At 43.0% G+C, this 21,381-nt stretch overlaps 1 protein-coding gene and 1 pseudogene across 6 annotated transcripts in view; both read left to right on the top strand.

The window, feature by feature from the left end:
* Positions 1 to 21,381, top strand: part of E2F7 (E2F transcription factor 7) — a 40,957-nt gene that overhangs the window by 12,838 nt on the left and 6,738 nt on the right. For 5 of the 6 annotated variants that reach the window (XM_072772857.1, XM_072772861.1, XM_072772858.1 and 2 more), the window contains exons 5-10: positions 3,825 to 4,115; positions 5,477 to 5,635; positions 7,058 to 7,192; positions 16,791 to 16,976; positions 17,450 to 17,519; positions 19,928 to 20,402. In XM_072772857.1, the coding sequence (XP_072628958.1) occupies positions 3,825 to 4,115; positions 5,477 to 5,635; positions 7,058 to 7,192; positions 16,791 to 16,976; positions 17,450 to 17,519; positions 19,928 to 20,402 (1,316 nt within the window). The remainder of the gene's footprint in view (positions 1 to 3,824; positions 4,116 to 5,476; positions 5,636 to 7,057; positions 7,193 to 16,790; positions 16,977 to 17,449; positions 17,520 to 19,927; positions 20,403 to 21,381) is intronic. The other variant, XM_072772859.1, reaches the window with a different exon arrangement.
* Positions 9,100 to 14,789, top strand: LOC140603216 (small ubiquitin-related modifier 2 pseudogene; annotated as a pseudogene).

Below are 21,381 nucleotides of genomic sequence, written 5' to 3'. Positions count from 1 at the left end.
TTGTACATACAGATAGAAAAAATCAACTAAACAGGCCTTATGATACATTATATTTTTTTAAAGATGTATTTTTTTTATTTATTTTTTATTTATTTATGGTAGTCCCAGAGCGAGAGAGAGAGAGAGAGGCAGAGACACAGGCAGAGGGAGAAGCAGGCTCCATGTACCGGGAGCCCGACGTGGGATTCGATCCCGGGTCTCCAGGATCGCGCCCTGGGCCAAAGGCAGGCGCTAAACCGCTGTGCCACCCAGGGATCCCTACATTATATTTTTAATTTTTTTTTTTTTGGTTCTCTTTCTTCCCCTAGCCCTGAGAAATGTGCCCCAGTAGATGATTGTCAATCTGAATTACTCAAACTGATGACTAAAAATATTTTAGTTACTGGAAACTGAGATAATGAGGAAGCAGTGGGTTGTGATAGAAAGACCATGGGCTGGGCTTTGGGTCGGATGGGGCTGGGTTTGAAGCCCAGCTCTCCAATTTATAGGCCATGAGAGTTTTAAAAAGTTAATTAACCTTTTCCTGTCTATAATGTAAGGATCATAGCACCTACCCTTGCAGAAACGTAGCAAAGTTGGGGATAATGTTAGCAACATGCCCAGCTCGGGACCTAGCCTGGGTAACTCTGTGACGTGGAACAGTTTCTGTTCAACTCTTACTAGATCTCTCTGCCCTCCCCAGATTGCCCTCTCAGCCTCTAGGAAGAGGAAGTATGGTGCCTCGATTGAGGAGTCCAGAAGTAGAATACAGTATTTGGCATTGGTGCCAATGAAACAAGAAGGGGAATGTGACCCACTTGAATAGAGGCTTAGGATACACCCAAACAAGGCACAGGGTCCTGGAAACTAGTCTTACAGAGGACGAGGGTAAAACAATAGCATGCAGTGTCCTCCCTGGGGTTCGTGAAGCCAGCTTCCTCCACGTACCAGCCTCCATCTGGGGACCTTGCACTTAATGTCCATGCAGGAGATAAAAGGTTGGATGTTAGAAGGCTATGTTTCTGATCCAGGGGTGGGCCTGGGGGGAAGGGCAGACAGGAAACTGGACTCCTACTCCATGTGAGCTGAAGGTGCCCATGTTATGGCCGGTAGGAGCAGAACTCCAGAGATTTTTGCAAATGGCTTCCTAATGCCTCATGATCACCCACTCCTGCCAAATGAACCTGCCATCTCTCTTCACATGAGGTCCAAAAACAGAGTCCCTTCTTGGACGTTATTTCAGTGGCAACCACTTCTTGGGGTTCAGTTTAAACTTCATGCTGTGTCCCAGGTCACAGCTATAAGAACAGATGCTAACCAGAAATGTTCAGAGTATTTCAATCGCATTATTTCCCAGATTGTGGTCCTACGTAGATTTGACATGGATATTACAGGTAAGAAGTTAAAGAATTAGAAGTACCTGGCTCAGGTGGGTGGTTCAGTTGGTTAAGCATCCGACTCTTGATTTTGGCTCTCAGGTCATGATCTCAGGATTGTCAGATTGAGCCCCAAGTCAGGCTTGGTGCTGAGCACCCAGGGGATCTACTTGAGATTCTCTCCCTCTTCCCTGCCCTGCCCACTGCTTGAGCTCGCTCTTGCTCTCTCAAATAAATAATCAGTCTTTAAAAAAAAAAAAAAAAAAAAGGTAAAAGAACTAGGAGTGACCTCGGTAAGTGGACAATAGAACAGACTTAGAAATGAATTTATTGGACTGAGAGATGCTCTTGAGAAGCTCCATCGAGGACTTAGGGAAGCATGGTAATAACTGCTAAACCCTTGAAGGAGTAACTAATGCCATGACTAGGATTAATAGGATTGTGTTGATACAGAAAGGTCAAAAACCTTCCTGACAGAGCAAGCCACTCAGTAACCTGAAGTTCTTGAGACCTGTGAAATGGAACTTTTTAGTGTACCAGCCAGTAGACCGTTAAACTCGGTCCAGATTGAAAAGATGATTATCTAGGCAGGCAGCTACCTCATTGGCTTTTACCAACACCACCTATTAAACACCCATTGTGCACATTAAACATTTATCTTACCCTCCAAGTGGTCAGAATCTTCCTTTATTTTCCCCTTCTTAGTATTTCTATCTACTAGATGGGGATTTAGCAGATTGTATCTAATACAAAATAACAAAACAGCCCAGCATATGGCTGGCCCTGGGGTGTCTCAGTTGCATTCACATGACATTTCTAATGGGAAGGTTTATAGAATGTTACACTCTAAACAAGATGTGCTAATATATGAAAACAGACTGGAATAAAAAGCCAGGCGGATCTGGTCAAGGGACTGCTGACTGCCCCTGCCAGCAACTTCCAGCAGGCATCTGGCACTGAAGCCTGAGCTTCTGAGGGTGAAGAGCTTCTCAGGGTCATGAGCCGAAATGTTCTGATTGACTGTGGAATGCGTCTTTATGCATATGATAGAACTTTACTTCACCTCCAAAGTTTTCATCACAATTTGCTCAATTTCTTTTGTTAAATCCTAGAAAGGCCAGAAGCTACATTCACTGAGTCTGCTCGGATTATGTAACCACTCCTGGCAAGTGAGCAGAAAGAGGGCATCTTTGTAGCTGGACCAGTTTTCTGGGAGCTGCCTGCAGCCTTTTGTTATGGGGACTTGGATGAGAGCAAAGGAGCCAGTGGGTTCCAGAAGCCTTAAGGGCCTGTTGCACAACAGGATGAGTCAGAGGAAAGTTTTAAACTCTGTTTCTGCTGTGACCTCTCATGCTAGCAGGGATTTTAGGTATTTCCAATGGTGTGCAGAAAGCATTTACAAAATAATATACAAACAGTAGATGAAATTCACACCCTGTTTTAGACCTTTTATATTTATGGCCACATTTAATCCTTGTGACCTTATGAGATGAATATGAAAGCACAGAAAGATGAAGTAACTCCCCTGGATCATGCAACTAGTAAGGGATAAAGCAGGGTTGATTCAGATCCAGGCAGCCTGACCTCAAAGCCCCCATGCATAACGGCTATAAATATTTTTGGTAAATGTGATAGGCAGCTCATAATCCTAGCTATTTTGAGAGCGTTGAGAAAGTGTGTAGACAATCAATGAACTTCATGGTCAGCCTGTATTGTACATCAAGAGTCTGTGCTTCACCACTGGGCTGTTTGGCCCAAATGCCTGTGAGTGAGAACACAGGGACAGTTATCATCGGTGGCCAGGATGAACAAAAGGAAACTTGTGTGTTGTTCAGCCGTGGCTGTGGCTTCCTCCAGCAACTTGAAAAGGGTGCCCAAGCTCTTGACTCTTGAGTTTCCAATGCAAAATAGGAAACAAAATATTTGCCATCTGTTTTCCTAACTGGGCCATTAAGAGAGTTAAGAAGATAATTATTTCACATCATTCAAACTCCAGGAAGGGAGAGAATTGTCCAAATGAGGTGTCATGCATTGGACACAGTTTATTTTACAGTCTGCATAGTTAGGAATACAAGTCCAAATCAACCAGACAGCGTTCATCAAGTGTCCGTTAGACACAGTAGTACATGTGTTGCTCAATCCCACCTGTTTATCATGCTGAAATGTTTGTGTGGCTTACCTAACAGGTCTAAAGAAAAGACATATTAGTGTTTACGTAATAGAGATGGAACTCTATCATCTGTGTCTGGGTGGATGTTTTATCCTAGCTCTTGTTGAGGATTGGATCCCAAGAACAAGAAAGAAAAATCATCTCTCTTGCTTGCATCTTTGTGAGTTGAGTTCGTAGAGCATCTGTACTTGCTATTATACGGGATATCATGTAGTTTACAGACATGGTCCAAGCCCCCAAGGAAATTTTTACTCAAAAATGTTTGCCTGCACGATGGTCAACTTTTATTTTTCAAACAGGCGTTGAAAGGAGACGTATCTATGACATTGTAAATGTGCTGGAATCACTGCATCTGGTCAGCCGGGTGGCCAAGAATCAATATGGCTGGCATGGACGGCACAGCCTGCCAAAAACCCTGAGGAGCCTCCAGAGACTGGGAGAGGAGCAGAAATATGAAGAGCAGATGGCACATCTCCAACAGAAGGAGCTAGAGCTGATGGATTATAAACTCGGAGAACGTAAAAAAGATGGCTACCCAGATTCTCAGGATCAGCAGTTACTGGATTTCTCTGAACCCGACTATCCCTCTTGTGAGTGCACTGTAACCACCCAAGTAGTGGCAGAGGGGGAGCGATGGTCTCTTCCGTAGAAATTCACTGCTAAGGTGGGAAATGCCAGACTGATAGCCCGGGAGGGAGATGCCCTCCTGTCTACTGGAGAAAGGGAGACAGATGGCTCCCCAACCGGGCTTCCCACTTGACCTCACGTCAAGCTTGTCTAGTGGTAGTTCACTTGGTATTTGGTACGTTTGGACCACAGATCGCTGACAGTGCTCCCAGTTTAGATCGACAGCCCCATGCTGACTTCTGTTTGTGAGCCTGTAAGGAATTTCTACTGTGAAAGAAGTTATCTTTTCAGAGAATTAAATATTTAAGATTATATTTAGAGTAGATTACTTAGAAGAGAACCTTTTGGGGAGAACTTGATAAGAAAGATCGATAACCCCTCCTGTCATTTGATGCTTTTTAAAAGTGTGTATCTATATTGTTCTTCCCTTCCTGTTTTAACCGTGGGCCTCCAGCCTTCTCACCCTGTTCCCCATTGCTAAGATGATAAAGTACAAGTATCACTCACATTTCACTTGCAAGTATAACAGGAATGGAAACGTGGGCCTGGTTTTCATTAGATTTACTGCCTCGTGCCTTTTCGCTCCACCCTGTGAGCCAGTTCTTATCCTAGTCACCAGAGGAGACCGCCATCTGTCGGGAATGGTTTGCCTGCCATCTGCAGCAGCACACATCTGATCAGTGTCTCTCTCCTGTTCATTCATAGCTTATTTCTTCACTTACTTCTGAAAAGCGATGGACAAGGCGAGTGCCTACTGTGTTTCAAATATTCTAGATACTGTGGGCACAGAGATATAAAAAAAAGTTCTTGGCCTTGAGGGAGGAGTTGATGTTCTGAAAACAGTCCCTGAGGTCTGTCCAGTCCTATTACCCTTCTGCATTAATCTTTTCAAAAAGTTGCTTCTGGAAAAATAATTCATGGATTGCGTTCTGTGAAGTAGGAGTATAAAGCTTTAAGAGTAGTGTCAAATATGCATTTCAGGGTTTATGCCTACTGTAGAGTAATTTTATAAGCCATGAGAAAATCCGTCTCATTTCTTGGGGCGCATGGCTGGCTCAGTTGGTAGAGCATGCAACTCTGGATCTCAGGGTCATGAGTGGGACCTCCACGTTGGATGTAGAGATGACTTTAAAAAAAGAAAGAAAAGGATAATCCACCTAATTTCTTTAAGAGCCATCTTTTTGTAATGTGTGTCCAGTCGGCTTCTGCCTATAACCAGAGTGATCTTTCCATCTGCTGTTAGGGTTCGTGGTTCTGGCAGACCCTGAATACCGTCTTTCATGTGGTAAATTGTTTTGATGCTTTTGTTTCATTCCCTTTGTAGCATCTGCAAACAGTAGGAAAGACAAGTCTCTGAGAATCATGAGCCAGAAGTTTGTCATGCTGTTCCTTGTCTCCAAGACCAAGATCATTACTCTTGATGTGGCGGCCAAAATACTAATAGAAGAAAGCCAGGATACCCCGGACCATAGTAAATTTAAAAGTAAGGATCTTTACCTAAATCCACTTATCACTACCACAAGGGTAGGATTTCCTATGTGGATGTTTTCTGCCTCTGAGTTTGAAAAAATAATTTTTTTTCTTCCTGCACCCTTGGGGCTGTGAGAGGTAAGTTAGTAAATACTAGAATCCCCACTAAAGTTCTGTCTGAAGCCTCTTCCCCAGCAGTTGGAGTGGATGGTGGAAGCAGATGCCAGCTCACAGGTGCAGGTCAGGGGGGGTGTAGGACACGTTGCATTTCTCTTTAGTATCGCTGCCTCCAAGACGGCATGTCTGAGTTTTCTTTCCCCTTTTTTCCTCACCCCCCTGCCTACTCTCCTGATGGGTGGAGATGAAAGTTGTCTGCAGGTAAGAACCAGAGGAATGACCAGGGTAGGGTAGGGGTGGTGGGACACGGCTGCTGGGCAAGGAGAGAGCTTCCAGGTTTCACACCCAGGGTGGCTTCCTTCTCTGTCAGCCTGGGTGGAGCCAAATAACCTTGGCTGCCGGTAGACCCTTCAAGCCCCAGGAAGCCATGAGCTTTCTCTGCTTTTTCTGTTTCCATTGGAATTATAGCCACTGTGCAGGAGAAACACCTAGATAGAATTCAGCTCTATCAGGCTTTGGAAGAAAATTGTTTCTGGGGTGAATGTTTGATGTTTCTGGACCATAATCACAGCTCCTTTCCTTGATATTAGCCCCAAGGTCAAGTGGATTTCCTACCTGGAAATTGAGTTCTTGAATAGAAATTACTCTCTGGGTATAGCCCTGACTGTCGAATGCCTTACCAGCCCTTCTGGATTTCTCCTCTAGTCCCGGCATTTTTGAATGTCTCTCCCCAAACCTCCTAGGCTCAGGGAATGCCCCCCCCCGCCACCAGGTGGCCAGGATTCAGGTGAGGAGCTGCCTGTCATCAGCACAGCTGAACCTCATAACCACCTTGAGCCCAAAAACGCTCTCATGTGCCCAGGAGCGCGGCCTCACAGGAGGCTCTAGGGAATCCCTGTCGTTTTTACAGGCCAGCTGCCTGCTAGAGCTGGTGCCACCACCTGCCCGGAGAAACTCAGAGCTAGCTTACGCCGCGCCACACATCAGAATTACCTTTATGAAGCCTTTAATTACAGCCCGTTTTCCTCCCTTGGTGTTTTCGCAATCTCAGCGCTCCCTGCTTGTCACCAGGTGCCTCTGACAAGGGGTGTGAAGTTGTGGAAGGGGAAGGACACACTGACCTTCCCTTAGTTTGTGTCCTCAGATACATCAGATATATAAATCCCAGGTGCTTGCGTGACAGAGTCATCGGCCTCTGCTGCACCCCGCTGCTTCCTGCTGGAGGTGTGGATGGGGCCGAGAAAAGTGACCTGTCACGTAAACTAAAATGTAATGGTGTCCAGACCGCGTGACCATAACTGTGTTTTATATCTTTAAGCAAAGGTACGACGCCTCTATGACATAGCCAACGTTCTGACCAGCTTGGCCCTGATAAAGAAAGTGCACGTAACCGAGGAGCGAGGCCGGAAACCAGCCTTCAAATGGATCGGGCCTGTGGACTTCAGCTCCAGTGGTAAGGTCGCATGGTTTTGCCGGGCGTCTGTTTTATTTACAATCCCCAATTCCTTTTCCAACTCAGGCAGCTTCCACACGGTGAGATCGATCTTCATTTCCCACAACCCATGTCACTGGTCAAAACTAGACGAGTGGTGTCACTCGGGACAGTGAGCGATACAGTCCCTAAGTGGTGTGTGCGGCCGGCGTCCGTACCGCAGGAAGGGAAATCCTGAGAGCTTATAACGTGGGGGTTTCTGTAAGTATTACATTCTGGCTCATTAGCATTTTTCATCTTATTCCAGCGTTTCTGGACGTTTGGGATTGAGGGTTAAAAATAACACTTCTTATAAACTCTCGTTTCTGCATCAGAATGAAGCATTATTTTCTCTGAAATTCCAGGTAATGTGAAAATTATGTCAATTACTATCACAAAACTAATGTGTGGTAAAGATGGCCTCTAAATATAGTGTAGATGTAACGAACCCCTTTTTGGTAATTTATTTAACAGGTTACAAATGTCATAATTTTACTTTAGAGCAAAAAGGGTATTAACTTCTACTTATCTGGCAGGTAAAATCTGAGCAATTGGGGACTGGATCCCACTGTACCAGCTACTTTACATATAGCTATGCTGCCTGGAAAAAAAAGCCATTAAAGTTATTTTTAAATTACCCTTCCAATTTTGGTATTAGAGGCATAAATTCCTGCCACTTAACCCAGGCTTATAAAAGATACAGCTCTCTGCCTCGCTCACAGCACATTATTCACTTAGGATCTAGATGAAACCACTTAAAATCAAGTATAACTAATTCAACCCAGCAAGTACCTACTGCATGTGGACTGTGCACAGTTACTATACTAAATGCCAGAGGTTTAAAGACGCCATCCCCGCCTGCATGAATTCTCCACTTTTGCCATTTTCTACTCCTTTGCCTTTGGCTTCTAGTCTTTTCACCTGTGAAGCCCTCCTGTCTTCGACATGAAAATACTCAACTTTCAAGATGGGGCTCAAATGTCACCTCTTCCATGAAGTTTGCCCTGCTCACCCAGAGCAGACGTTCTCATGGGAGCTATTGCAAGTCATAGTATTGTGCTATTTACTTGGTGAGGTGAATAGCATGCCATTGCCCCAGCTCTGTGCATTTGAAGCCAGACTCGGTCTTTTTTTGATTTTTTGACAACCGTAATAAGATATAATTCATGTAAGATATCAGATATAATTCACATAATTCATCCATTTAAATTGTACGAGTCCATGGCTTTTAGTCCAGAGTTTTGCAACCATCACCACAATTCCCTGGAAAACAAAGTCACCATCCCCAAAAGAATCCCTGTACACATTAGCACTCACCTCCTACTTCTTCCCAACCTCTCCCTTCTGGCACCAGGAAAAAATTAATCTGTTTCATCTCTATAGATTTCCCTATTAATGAAATCATACAATACCTGGTCATTTGTGACTGACTTCTTTCACTTAGCACACTGTTGTTAAGGTCCTTCAACCTTATAACGTATGTCGGTACCTCCTTGCTTTTAACTGTAGAAACCATGCTGTTGTATGGATATGCCACATTTTATTTATTCATTCGTCAGTTGATGGACATTTGGATTTTTTCCACTTTTTGGCTATTATGAATACTGCTGCTTTGAACATTGAGATAGAAATTTTGGTATGGACATCTGTTTGCATTTCTCATGAGCATATCCATTGATGGTTCACTATGTTTAGCATTTTAAGGAATGCTCAAACTTTTCTAAAGAGGTAGATGCCTAATGAGTTAAAAGAAGACTCCGTCTTTTCATCCATGATCACCCCATCGTACCCAGCTCAGTGCCTTTACTCACTTTAGTTGATTAATGAGCTTCTCTTGAAGGTATAATTAGCATGTATTTGAAAATTAGAGAAACAATTAAGCTCTACACATGGTGGCCCTGGCTCTCTGGGAACTCAGAGATGATATGGGTTACAGTCTGACAGACAAGACTGTTAGGTTTTGGAGGGAAGGAGAGCTTTTTAGTTCAAGGAACAGATACCGGAAAAACAAATCTGGCGTGTGTTTAGAGAACAACCACACTGATTTAAGCGGCGGGCATGGGATAGGGAATAATGACATAAAATGTGATCAGTTAGGACCACATTTTGGAAGCTCCAAAATAAACCAAGAAGTTTGTCCTAAATGTAATAGGCAGAAATGACAAAGGATCTTTCGTTGGATTAAAATAAAAGAGGAGCTCAAAGGTGGTAGTGTCACTGAAGAAAATAAGGTAGCCAGGGAGCTGAGCTGGTGTTGAGAAGTCAAGAGTTGTGTTACCATGGGGACGGCAACTGGAAGACCTCTGCTCTGATCAGGGGAAGAAGTCTTGGGACCAGATCAGGAGCCTCAGCATGACTCCCGTTCTCTCCCGCAGAAACCTGATATTTTTTCCGTATATCTAGTTTCATTACTGACAATACCATCATCAGCATCAACCCAGCAATCGAATCTAGAACTCCAAGTTACCTTTGATTTTCTTAATTCACTCTCCTTCACTTCTTGAGTAGCGATTCCTCACAGGTGCACTTAATATCTCTTTCCTCTCCTCCTTCCCACCATCCTGGCCTTTTCATTTTTTCACAGCTTTTTTGGGATCTTATGACATAGAGTAAATGGCACATCATTAAAATGACAATTTTGTAAGTTTTGCGTTGTGTGCACCTGTGAAATAATCACCACAGTGGAGATAATGAACCTATCACCCCCCTGGAGTCTCCTGTCTCTTTGTAATTCCTCCCTCTATGCCCCCCGCCCCCCAGCCCCAGGGCAACCACTGATTGCTTTCTTTCACTTTAGCATTACACATATTTTCTAAAATTTTTTTACAAGGGAATTATATACAGTTGATGCTCATTATTCAAAGTGTCTATTTGCAAATTTTACATACTCAAATTTTTTGATAATTCCAAAATCAATACTCACAGAATTTTCTCAGTTGTTCACAGACATGCAAAGTAGCAAAAAATTTTTGATTGACAGCACACCTCTGTTTCCGGCTGAGGTAGAACAAGGCAACACCCTGCCTTCTTGTCTCTCATACTTGTTTCGTACTTGGCTCTCATGGTCTAAACAAGTGTCCTTTTTGTGGTCTTTTTAGTGCCATGTTTTCACATTTTTTTTTGTGCTTTATATTGGGGATTTTGCTGCTAAAATGGTTCCCAGGTGTTGTACTGAAGCATTGATGATTCTGAGTAGAAGACTGTAAATGGCCTATAGAGGGAATACATATGTCAGAGGAGCTTCATTCAAGCATGCGTTCTAGTGCTGTTGGCTAAGAGTTCAATGCTAATGGATCAACGATACATACTAAATAAGGTGGCTTTAAACAAAAAAATATAAGACAAGGTTATGTGTTGATCAGAAAAAATGTGACCAGAGGCTGGCAGGAACCTAACCCTATATTTCCTCTAAGCAGTGGTTCAGTTTTTGCTAATTCGGTGTTCATGGTAACTTAATGGTGTTCATGGTAACATAATGGCCATGAATAACAAGAACTGACTGTAGTGGCTTGTGTGCTCGTTCAGTGGGGACCTGCTGCCTCTTGTGAAGTGGCAGTTGAGGGGACTCTGGCACTCGTCACGGCTGATGAAAAGCCCAAGGAAGGAGTGAAGACTGAGAACAACGATCATATTAATTTGAAGGTGGCAGGGCAGGATGGTTCTGTGGTGCAGTCTAAGATTAAGAGGCACACACCACTTGGTAGACTACTGAAAGCCTAGTGTGAAGGACAGGGTTTGTCAATGAGGCCGATCAGATTCCGATCTGATGGGCAGCCAATCAATGAAACAGACACACCTGCACAGTGGGATGGAGGGTGAAGGGACAATTGATGTGTTCCAGCAGCAGACAAGGAGTGTCTACTAAAAAGGGAACCTGCTACTTTACTCCAGAATTCTGTTCCTCCAGATCAAGAAGCCATTCTCAAATAGCCATAATTTGGTTCCACCACACCCTGACCACTACAGTAGAATTTTCTCTATTCTTTCATTTTCCCTTTCCCCATTCCTTTATTGTTCATAAAGTGACTGTGTATGTGCACAAGCATATCACTTTTTTTTTTTTTTAACTAAATGGCCAATGGTATGTTTTGATCGACATCAAATGGAGATGGGATAGGGGAAAATACTGCTTCTGTGAAACTACCCCCTCTCTCCATTAGTGGCATGCTCAGTCAGCTCTGACCTTTATATTCCAGTAAGTTATTTTGCTCTCACTGTTTAACAAAAAAAGAACAACATAAAAATCCTTGCATACCTTGTTCTATTGGAGAATTTTAATGTTTTTCATTTATCATTGTAAAACCAAGGACAATTTTATAACTTTTTTGTATGTAGCTGTTACATGTAGGGCAATCTGTCTTTATGTAGGGATAAATTACTCTAAAAGAAACAAATCCTAGATTGTTTTCCCTTCATGTCAAGCGTCTTGTTGTTTAAATAAACTTCTTGTTTAAAATGAACAAAAAAAAAAAGGAATTGACTGTAGTGTATATACTCTTTATCAAGCCTCTTTCACTCAGCATAATTATTTTCAGATTAATGATACTGTGGCATGTATCAATAATTTATTCCTTTATATTGCTGAGTAGCCCATTGTGTGGATATATCATTTTTTAAAAAAGATTTTATTTGTTTATTCATGAGAGAGAGAGAGAGAGAGGCAGAGACAGGCAGAGAGAAGGCAGCTCTGTGCAGGGAGCTCAATGCGGGACTCCATCCTGGGACCCCAGGACCGCACCCTAGGCCAAAGGCAGGCACCAAACTGCTGAGCTACCCAAGGATCCCCAATATATCATTTTTTCCCCAATATATCATTCTTTATTCATTTACTTGTTGGTGGACATGTGGATTATTTCCAGTTTGCTTTTACCTGGTAAAAGTCACCGGTGAAACCATGTGGGCAAGCAGATTTCTACGTGAGCAGGCTTTTTAACAACAGATTCAGTATCTTTAGCTATAGGGCTCTTCAGCTTTTCTCTAGTAGATCTTTTCTTCTTTGTGTCCAGTTTGCTCTTTTTCTACTTTCCTAAGGTAGAAATGGTAGTCATTCAATATCATTCTTTTTTTCTAGTAAATATTTAGTGCTATAAATTTCACTGTAAGTGCTGCTTTATCTCTATCCCACAAATTTTGATATGTGTGCTTCCTTTGTCTTTCAATTCAAAATACTTTAGGATTTCCCTTTTTTGTCTTTGATTCACAGGTTATTTAGATGTGTGCTCATTTCCAAATCTTTTGAGATTTTCCAGATCTTTTTCTTATACATTTCTAACTTCATTCCATGTATGCACAGAATATACTTTGTATAACTTGAATCCTTTCAAATTCATTGAGGTTTGTTTTATGGTACAGATATGGTCTATCCACATGCACTTGATAGAACATGTATTGTTTTGTTAGGTGGAATGTTCTGTAAATGACAACTAAGTCAAGTTGATTGGTCAAAGTCTTCTCTATCTTCACTGATACTACGTGATCTATCAGTTATTGATAGAGGAACATTGAAGAGTCTGATTATAATTGCAGATTTGTGGTTTTTTTTTTTTTAAAGATTTTATTTATTTATTCATGGGAGACACAGAGAGAGAGGCAGAGACAGAGGGAGAAGCAGGCTCCATGCAGGGAGCCCGACGCGGTACCCAATCCCAAGGCCCCAGGATCACACCCTGGGCTGAAGGCAGCGCTAAACCGCTGAGCCACCTGAGCTGCCCTATAATTGCAGATTTGTCTATTCTTTCCAGCTCTATCAAGTTTTGCTTTTTGTATTTGAAGCTGTCCTTAGGTGCATAAACATTAAAGATTGATCGCTATGTCTTCTTGGTGAATTGACCCTTTTATCATTATGAAATGGCCCTTTCTTATGCCTGATGATATTCTTTGCTCTGAAATCTCCTTTATCTAATGGTAATATAACCACATCAGCTTACTTTTGATTAGTTAGCATAGTGTATATTGTTCATTCTTTTAACTATTGGTACCTGTATTTAAAGTGAGTTTCTGGTAGGCAGTATACAGTTAAGAGCTTTTTAAATGTAATCTGACAATTTCTGCTTTTTAATTGAGTTTAGACCCATTTACATTTTAATGTGATTACTGATATTTGATTTTAGTCTATCTTGCTATTTGTTTTTAATTTGTCCCATTGATTCATTGCTTCTTTTTACTCTTTTTCTCCTTTCTTTGGGATTTATTATTTTTCTTCTTCCATCTTACTGGCTTTATTGGCTTATTAGCTTTTTTGGCTTTATTAGCTATAACTCTCTGTTGTATTATTTTAATGGCTGCCTTAGGATTTATAGTGTGCACCTTTAATTTATCACAGGCCACCTTCAAATGATATTATACTGTTTATATTCTATAAGAACCTTACAATAGCCTACTTTCATTTTCTCTGCCTGGCCTTTGTACTGTTGTTGCCAAATGTTTTAGTGCTCTGTATGTTAAAAACTCCACAGTGCATTGTTTTTATTTTTGTCTTAAAGTCTTCTGCCTTTTAAAGGGGGAAAAATGATATCTACCCAGTAGTCACCACTTACGGTGCTTGTCACTCCTTTTTGTAGATGTCGATTTCTATCTGGTATCATTTTTCTTGGCCTGATGGACTTTAACATTTCTTATAGTGCAGGTCAGCTAATAATGAATTCTTCCAGGCATCTTTATTTTGCCTTTTTTCCAGCTTTATTAAAATATACTTGACATACATCATTGTATAAGTGTAAGATATACAGCATAATGATTTGCTTACATACACTGTGAATTGATTACTGCAGCAAATTTAGTTAGTATCTCTTATATTAATACAATAAAAAGTGAAAGAAAGGAAAAAATCATTTTCCTTGTGATGAGGACTCTTAGGACTTACTCTCTTACCTTTTATATAGAACATATGGCACGGGATCCCTGGGTGGCGCAGCGGTTTGGCGCCTGCCTTTGGCCCAGGGCGCGATCCTGGAGACCCGGGATTGAATCCCACATCGGGCTCCCGGTGCATGGAGCCTGCTTCTCCCTCTGCCTATGTCTCTGCCTCTCTCGCTCTCACTGTGTGACTATCATAAATAAATAAATAAAAAAAAAAAAAAAAAAAGAACATATGGCAGCATTAGCTATAGCCATCAGGCCATCGTACTTATCATGTAACTGGAAATGTGCACCTTTCTCCTTTGTTTTGGAAAGATATTTTCAGCAGGTAAAGGATTCTAGGTTGAAGGTTTTTTCTTTCAGTACTTGAAAGAAGCTGTTCCACTATCTGCTACCTTGAATTGTTTCTGGTTAGAACTCTATCATTTGTTCTTCCATATGTAATATATCTTTTTCTCTGGTTGCTTTTAAGATTTTTTCTGACTGGTTTTAAACAATTTGATATGTGTGCTTTGACGTACTTTTTCTTCGTGTCTCTTGTACTTGGGTTTGTTGGGCTTCTTTGATCTAGGGATTGAAAGCATTTATCAACTTTGGCAAATTTTCAGCTATCATTTTTTCAAATATTTATTTATGTCCTTTGGAGACTCCAGTTATGCTTACATTTGACTGCCTGAAGTTGTCCCACAGCCCACTGATGTTTTGTTTCTTTCATTCTCTTTTCTAGGTTTCATTTTGGACGGTTGCTGTTGCTACATCTTCAAGTTCACTGTTTTTTTTCTGCATCATCTAATCTGCCATTAATCCCCTGTATTTTCTTCTCCAGCATTAGTTTTTACCCCTGGAAGTCTGATTTGAGTCTTTATATTTTTGATGTCTCTACTTAATGTGTTCAGTCTTTCCTCTGGTTTCCTGAATTCACAGAATACAATTATTATGCCTGTCTTAATGTGCCTGTCCACTAATTCTATCATCTGTGTCACTTTTGAATCCATTTCAGTTGATTTGTGTCCACACTGTGGGTTGTATTTCCCCACTTCTTTGTGTACCTGATGATTTTTAATTGTATGCCAGACACTGAGATTTCCATTCTATTGGGTGCTAGACGTTTCAGTACTCCTAAAAATGTTCTTCAGCTTTGTTCTGCGATACAGTGAAGTTACTTGGAAACAGTGAACCTTTCAGGTCTTGTTTTTAAGCTTTGGTAGGCATGGTCATCAACAGTCTTTAGTGCATTATCCCCACTACTGAGGCAGTAACACCCTTTTTGTTATTTTTAACCAGTAACTTAAGAGTTTTGAGATTTTTTTCCATGCTGGCTACTGGCAAAGGGCACTATTCCCAGCCCTGGATAAGCTGCAGATGCTATTCCTTCTCCTTTTAAGTGGATCCTTTCCTGACCTTGGGTAGTTTCCTCACATGCATGAGTGCTCCACTGAATATTTAAGGGGCGACCTTCTGGAGATCTCCAGCATTCCTTTTGTATGGTTCTCTTCTATGGCATTTTGCTCTGCAAACTGTAGCTGCCCTGGCTTTTCCTTGGCTTCCAGCTCCAACCTCAACTTGGGGAGACTTCCAGTCTCTGTCCAGGTTTCCTTCCCTATACTCTGTCCAGGTTCCCTTCCCTATACTCCAACCTAGAAATATGCTCAAGGCAGTAAGTGAGGCCAATCACAGGTCTCACCTCATTTGATTTCTGTCTCTAAGGATCACTGCCCTTTATCTCCTGCTGTCCAATGTCGTGAGAGCCACTGTTTTATATATTTTGTCTGATAGTTTTGTTTAAGGAAGGAGGGCAAATTTGTTCCCTGTTACTGTCCTGACCCATTTTCTTCTCATTGATTTTGTGATTTTTGATTTTCTAAAAAGATCATTTTGGGAGTTTTTGTTATGAGAAAAAGAAAACCGTGAAGGTGACTTTTTAAATGTTTTAGAAAATGCAAGCCTAGCTGACCCTTGCCATTTATTAAGGTAGTCTTATAATTAAAATGTGCATGCTTTGAACCTAGAAAAATCACACAGATGAATGGGGTAGGAGTGACTGAGCAACAGGGACTATTTCAGGTTAAAAATATAGGCCTGGTTCTATATTGAAAATTCTGTCCTGATTTTACTCAGGCTCCTTTAAGCATAAAATGGGCTTCTGAGGTGCTTCTGTTCTCACTGGTCTGCAGCATTTCAACCATGAGGTTTTTGCTGACCTTATTCCCTTGGTCACTTGGTAACTGAGCCTCCTATTGCATAAGAAATACATAATAAAGCATAATCGGAAATAGAAATTCTTATAGTCATTGCCATAGAGCTGTGGCCCAAAAGGCTGATCTCAATTATTGTTAAAATCCTTAAATATGCACATTGGGCTGAGTATGTTTGGGTTTTCCTTTGATATCTCTGCCCAAAGAAAGCATCTGAAATATCAGGTCCATTCTAATTTGGGTTGGAGAACATCTTGCTCTACTTCTGTTGCAGTTGAGATAATTTTAGAATATATATGGATTCAGTTTCACTTTATAGTCTTTTACTAACTCTTAAAAAAAATTAGTACATCAAAAGAAATTGGGGTTTGAGACAAGGCTCATAGAATTCCTTTGATTGTCTTAGTTTTTAATTTACAGGGCAGCTCCATTACAATTACAGACTCTCAAAGCTATATCTTAAAAAGGCCGAAATCATCCTGAATTATAGCTCTATAACAACACTACCAATTCTCTCATTTATTTAGATGAAGAACTAGTGGATGTTTCTGCATCTGTCTTACCAGAATTGAAAAGAGAAACATATGGCCAGATTCAAGTCTGTGCAAAACAGAGGCTGGCTCGACATGGTTCTTTCAATACAGTTCAGGCTTCTGAGAGGATCCAGAGGAAAGTGAACTCAGAACCCAGCAGCCCTTATAGAGAAGAACAAGGTATCTGCCTTTTCTTACTCTATGGACTCTGTCCATTGTGATATATCAGGCATTTTAAAATAAGCTGAGTCTAGGCCCTGACTCTTTTTGCCACTTACGTGAAGCAGAATGATGGTTGAGGGTAAAAGAGTTGCTGACTTCATGGGGAAGGAACATGGCCCCGTGCCTGAAACTCCTCCAAGTTCACCAGTGAAGATCAGCTGGTTTGCCAAGGTTGGTCTCTTTGATGTATGTCAGACATTCATCACATTTACCAAGCCACACTTGTTTTGTTTTGTTTTCTTTCTAATCGTTGAGGAGATCTGAATTCCCCATTAACAGCTAGCTTCTGGAAATTTCTCTTTGAACCAAAACCGGAACGGATTTGAGATAATCTTTTAATCCCTGAGCAGTGAATAAGGAGTCCAGCTATATGTAATTGGTGTGTATAAGTCTCTTGCCATATTTTGTTAGAGTCTTATTTTCCTTTTCAGGATCAGGGTACTCCTTAGAAATTGGAAGTCTGGCAGCCGTTTACCAACAGAAAATAGAAGACGGTTCACAGTGAGTAGTCTTAAAAAATTCTGAACGCATTATTTTTATTTTCTGCTGTTGACTTTGACTACATTGGCATGCCACTCATCAGGTCATTCTAGCAGTCTCGTTCATGAGGTCAGCCATTTGTGTATTAAAAACTTTGTAAGTTTCCCATTTGTGCCCAACATTATGCTGGATGTATAGCATCGGAGACACAGAGTACAAAAAAATCTATCCCCTAAGCTGAATGAAAGTTTCGAGGGGAAAAAAAATGAAAACACACTGAAAAAAGACAACTGACTATTAACATGGTGCTGAGAACTGACGATTGTTCCCAGAGTCACATCATCACTGTGGCTAGCTTTGCTTATGAACCAGCAGGTCCAGTTCCAAAAGTTTTGTCTATATTACCTCATCTCATCATAACCACAGTCATTGTTATCCTCATTTTACAGAAAGGAAACAGAAACCCAAAGAGGTTAAATAATTTGCCCAAGGTCAAAGGGCTAAGAAGTGACAGAGCAGGATTCAAACCCGGGTTGGGGGACTCATGTTTGGGGTCTGATTTGGAAGGAAATCACCTATTAATGGGAGAAAGCAGAAGAAATGCTAACGTGGGAACAAGAGAGGTTTTTCATGACAGATTTGGGAAGAAACAGATTTTGAGGTCGGATCAGATACGGGGACCGTAAATGGGATGCGGTTCGCTATAACGATCGGTACAAATAGGATGGAAAAAGGAAACCTCATTCGTGAGAACTCCAAGTGTTGGAGGTGAATAGGTCAAACTGGCAAAAAAACCGAAAGCAAAAAGCTTTGAAACTTAGAAGAGGTTGGGTTTATGAGACAGACACTGTAGAACTATAGTAGGTTTCCCAGAGAGGAGCCCTCTGGGTGGGGTTAAGGTGTGTCACAGTGCAGATGGAAAGGAATGGGAATCTGTGTAAGACGGTGAGTCAGCAAGACTCCCCAGAGCAGGAGGAGACCTCACAAAGACCACTGGGGCCCAGGTGATGGTGCTCTTATTGGTGGGGAGGGGAGGCTGAAGGCAGATGACTGGAGGTAGGATGGTGGGTGGGACCTCGGTGGGGGCATTTTGAGCTTCGCAGAGCCAGCAGTGATCGCTCCTTCAGAGGGACTGTGGCTGGAGAGGTTTGCTCATCTCTGCAGCCCCGGGCCCTCCATTTGACGCCCAGCGGCATGTGGACAATGAGCCTGGGCAAAGTAGGGCTTACTGAGAAATCCCTGTCCTGTTTACCACTTTTGTTTTTTTTTTTTTTTTAAAGATTTTATTTATTCATGAGAGACACAGAGAAAGAGAGGCAGAGACACACAGGCAGAGGGAGAAGCAGGCTCCATGCAGGGAGCCCCATGTGGGACTCGATCCCAGGACTCCAGGATCACGCTGAGCCACCCAGGGATCCCGTTTACCAGTTCTTAAAGGACTCCCTTTAAAAGGATTTTCCTCATCTGTCTCCAAAAATCACGAAAAATACAAACTTTTTTTAATATTTAGAAATCTTTCCATATAAAAGGCCCAGACATTGTTTATGTCGTATCAAGTGGGGCTTAATGTTGAATGCGTTGTGCCTAAAAATTGGAATCCTGAGCAGAATGGGACAAGAATGACAGAAAATAACTTAGCAGGTAACTTTGTTTCCGCACCCCCTCCCCACTTCATTTATCTCACAGTGGATTTGAGACAAACCAGACGTGTCCTTTCAGTGAAACTCTGGTCGAGTCTTGGCTGCCTACCTACCCAGGGCGTCCTAGCCTACGGGGCTGAGCGTGAGGCCAGCTCCAAGCGGGGCGGCTGACCTTCTGTAGGCTGGTTAGTCTCTGAGCCTCACTCTTCCTCCCTCGTAAACTGGCAGGGGGTAACTACGATTAGAATTATGTAAAATCAGGGACACCTGGGTGGCTCAGTGGTTGAGCATCTGCCTTCGGCTCAGGGTGTGGTCCCAGGATCAAGTCCTGCATCAGGGTCCCTGCGGGGGCACCTGCTTCTCCCTCTGCCTGTGTCTCTGCCTCTCTCCCTGTGTCTCTCATGAATAAATCAAAAATTTTTAAAAAAGAATGATGTCAAATCATTATAATAGTATGTTAGTCACAGAGCATCTGTGGGCCTGCTATGGGGTAGCACATAAGTGACTGAGAACTATGTGAGCTGGAGGAGGCGGGGAGGAGCCAGTCTGGGCCCTAACCTGAGATCTCCCCAAGGGCTCACCCAGGCCATCCCTAACCATGCATTCAGGTTCTGTGGTCATCCGCCTCCAGGGTTGGCTGCTGGGTGCTGGGCGTCAGGGGCACGCTGTAGTACCAGCTTGAGCAGCATTATCTCTCTTCTGCTAGGGCACGTCTCTCCTTAGGAAGGCAGAGAATCGGGAGCTGGTTCAATGAGATGACGGGACCCATTATGTGTCTTTCTCTTGCAGGGGGAAAGCCGTTGCCACTAGTAAGAGAGCGATGCCTCCATCAGGCAGCCTGGACCCTCCTGCTCCTCTCCCCGGCCTGTCTGTTGACTCCGAATATTGTGCTCACCCTTTAGCGCACCAGGTATTTTCTGTGGCCCAATTGGACCTGCAGGCTTTCCCCACGCAGAACAGTCTGCACGGACAAGTGGGTGTCTCAGCAGCTTCGGCCGCCTCGGATGTGGAGAGCCTGAAGCCAGCCCTGCTGGCCAGCCAGCCCCTGGTGTACGTGCCCTCGCCGTCCCTGCTCATGCTGTACGGGAGGCTGCAGGAGGGCCCGGCCCCCACGTCAGGCTCGGGAGTCCCGGCGGACCGGCCACCCACACCCTCTGTCCAGAAGCGCCTCGGTGAGGAGAGGAAGCCCCAGGCGGAGGAGCCAGCCCCTAAAAGACAGAGCAGGGACTACGAAGACAGCCCCCTCGCTCTGGTCATGCCCAAGGTAAGGGATTTGGGTGCCTAGTGACATCCTGTTAACTCAAGTTCCTTCCCGATCAGAGGCACAGAGACTAAGAAGCTCCTGAGTCTGGAATGTGAGGTCTTGCGCGTATCATGTGTATCATTAAGCCAACTGGCGCTGGCCATAAAATCTTGCCATAAAATACCGCCATAAGAGAGGTCATCAAACTCCTACTTTGCATTAAATGCTAAAAGGTGTTAAAAAAAAAAAAAAGACCCATAATCCCACCACATAGAGTCAATCACTGTTAATGTGTTTGTATGTTTCCTCCCTGTTTTGCTACTGCCTCCCCCCCCCCTTTTTTTCTTCAATGAGTTGAGATCCCTGAAATAACCATCTGAATCCAGGAGTCACCTGAGGTCCAAAGTCCAGCGTCCAGCATGGGTGCTGCCAGTCCTTCCGTGTCTGTGTCAGTTCTCATCACTGCTCACAGATCCTGCTTCCCCGGCTCCAAAATGAAAGGGACAAAATTATGAGCTGCTCACACCTCCTGCTTAGTAGCCATTCGGAGGTTAATGAGACAGGACAGCGTCGGTGCTGGGTCAGCGAGGCACACTCGTGGAAATCAATGTGCTGTTTAAGACCCTTTCTCTTCTGTTCCTTTCCTTTGCCAGAGTGAATTTTTCTAATTTTGAATCTAGCCTGGGGTTGCAGACCAACAGTGAAAGCCTGGCTGGTATATATGTCTTAGATAACCCAGACTGGCTTTGGGTCAGTCCCGCAGTTCTTACTGGGCCACCGAAAGCCTGGCATCAACACCCTTTATGCCTCAGCAGCTCTGAAATTTCTCTCATAGTCTCAACACCATGGCCAGCGTGTTATTAAAACTCCATTGTTTCTGTGCTTAAGAATCATAAGCCTGCAGGGCAGCCCGGGTGGCTCAGCGGTTTAGCGCCGCCTTCAGCCCAGGGTGTGATCCTGGAGACCTGGGATCGAGTCCCACGTCAGGCTCCCTGCATGG

This window comes from Canis lupus, chromosome 13 (genome assembly GCF_048164855.1).
Source record: "Canis lupus baileyi chromosome 13, mCanLup2.hap1, whole genome shotgun sequence".
In the NCBI taxonomy this organism is placed as follows: domain Eukaryota; kingdom Metazoa; phylum Chordata; class Mammalia; order Carnivora; family Canidae; genus Canis; species Canis lupus.
The sequence above is the reverse complement of the archived record's forward strand: the minus strand, read 5'-3'. Positions and strand labels throughout refer to the sequence as shown.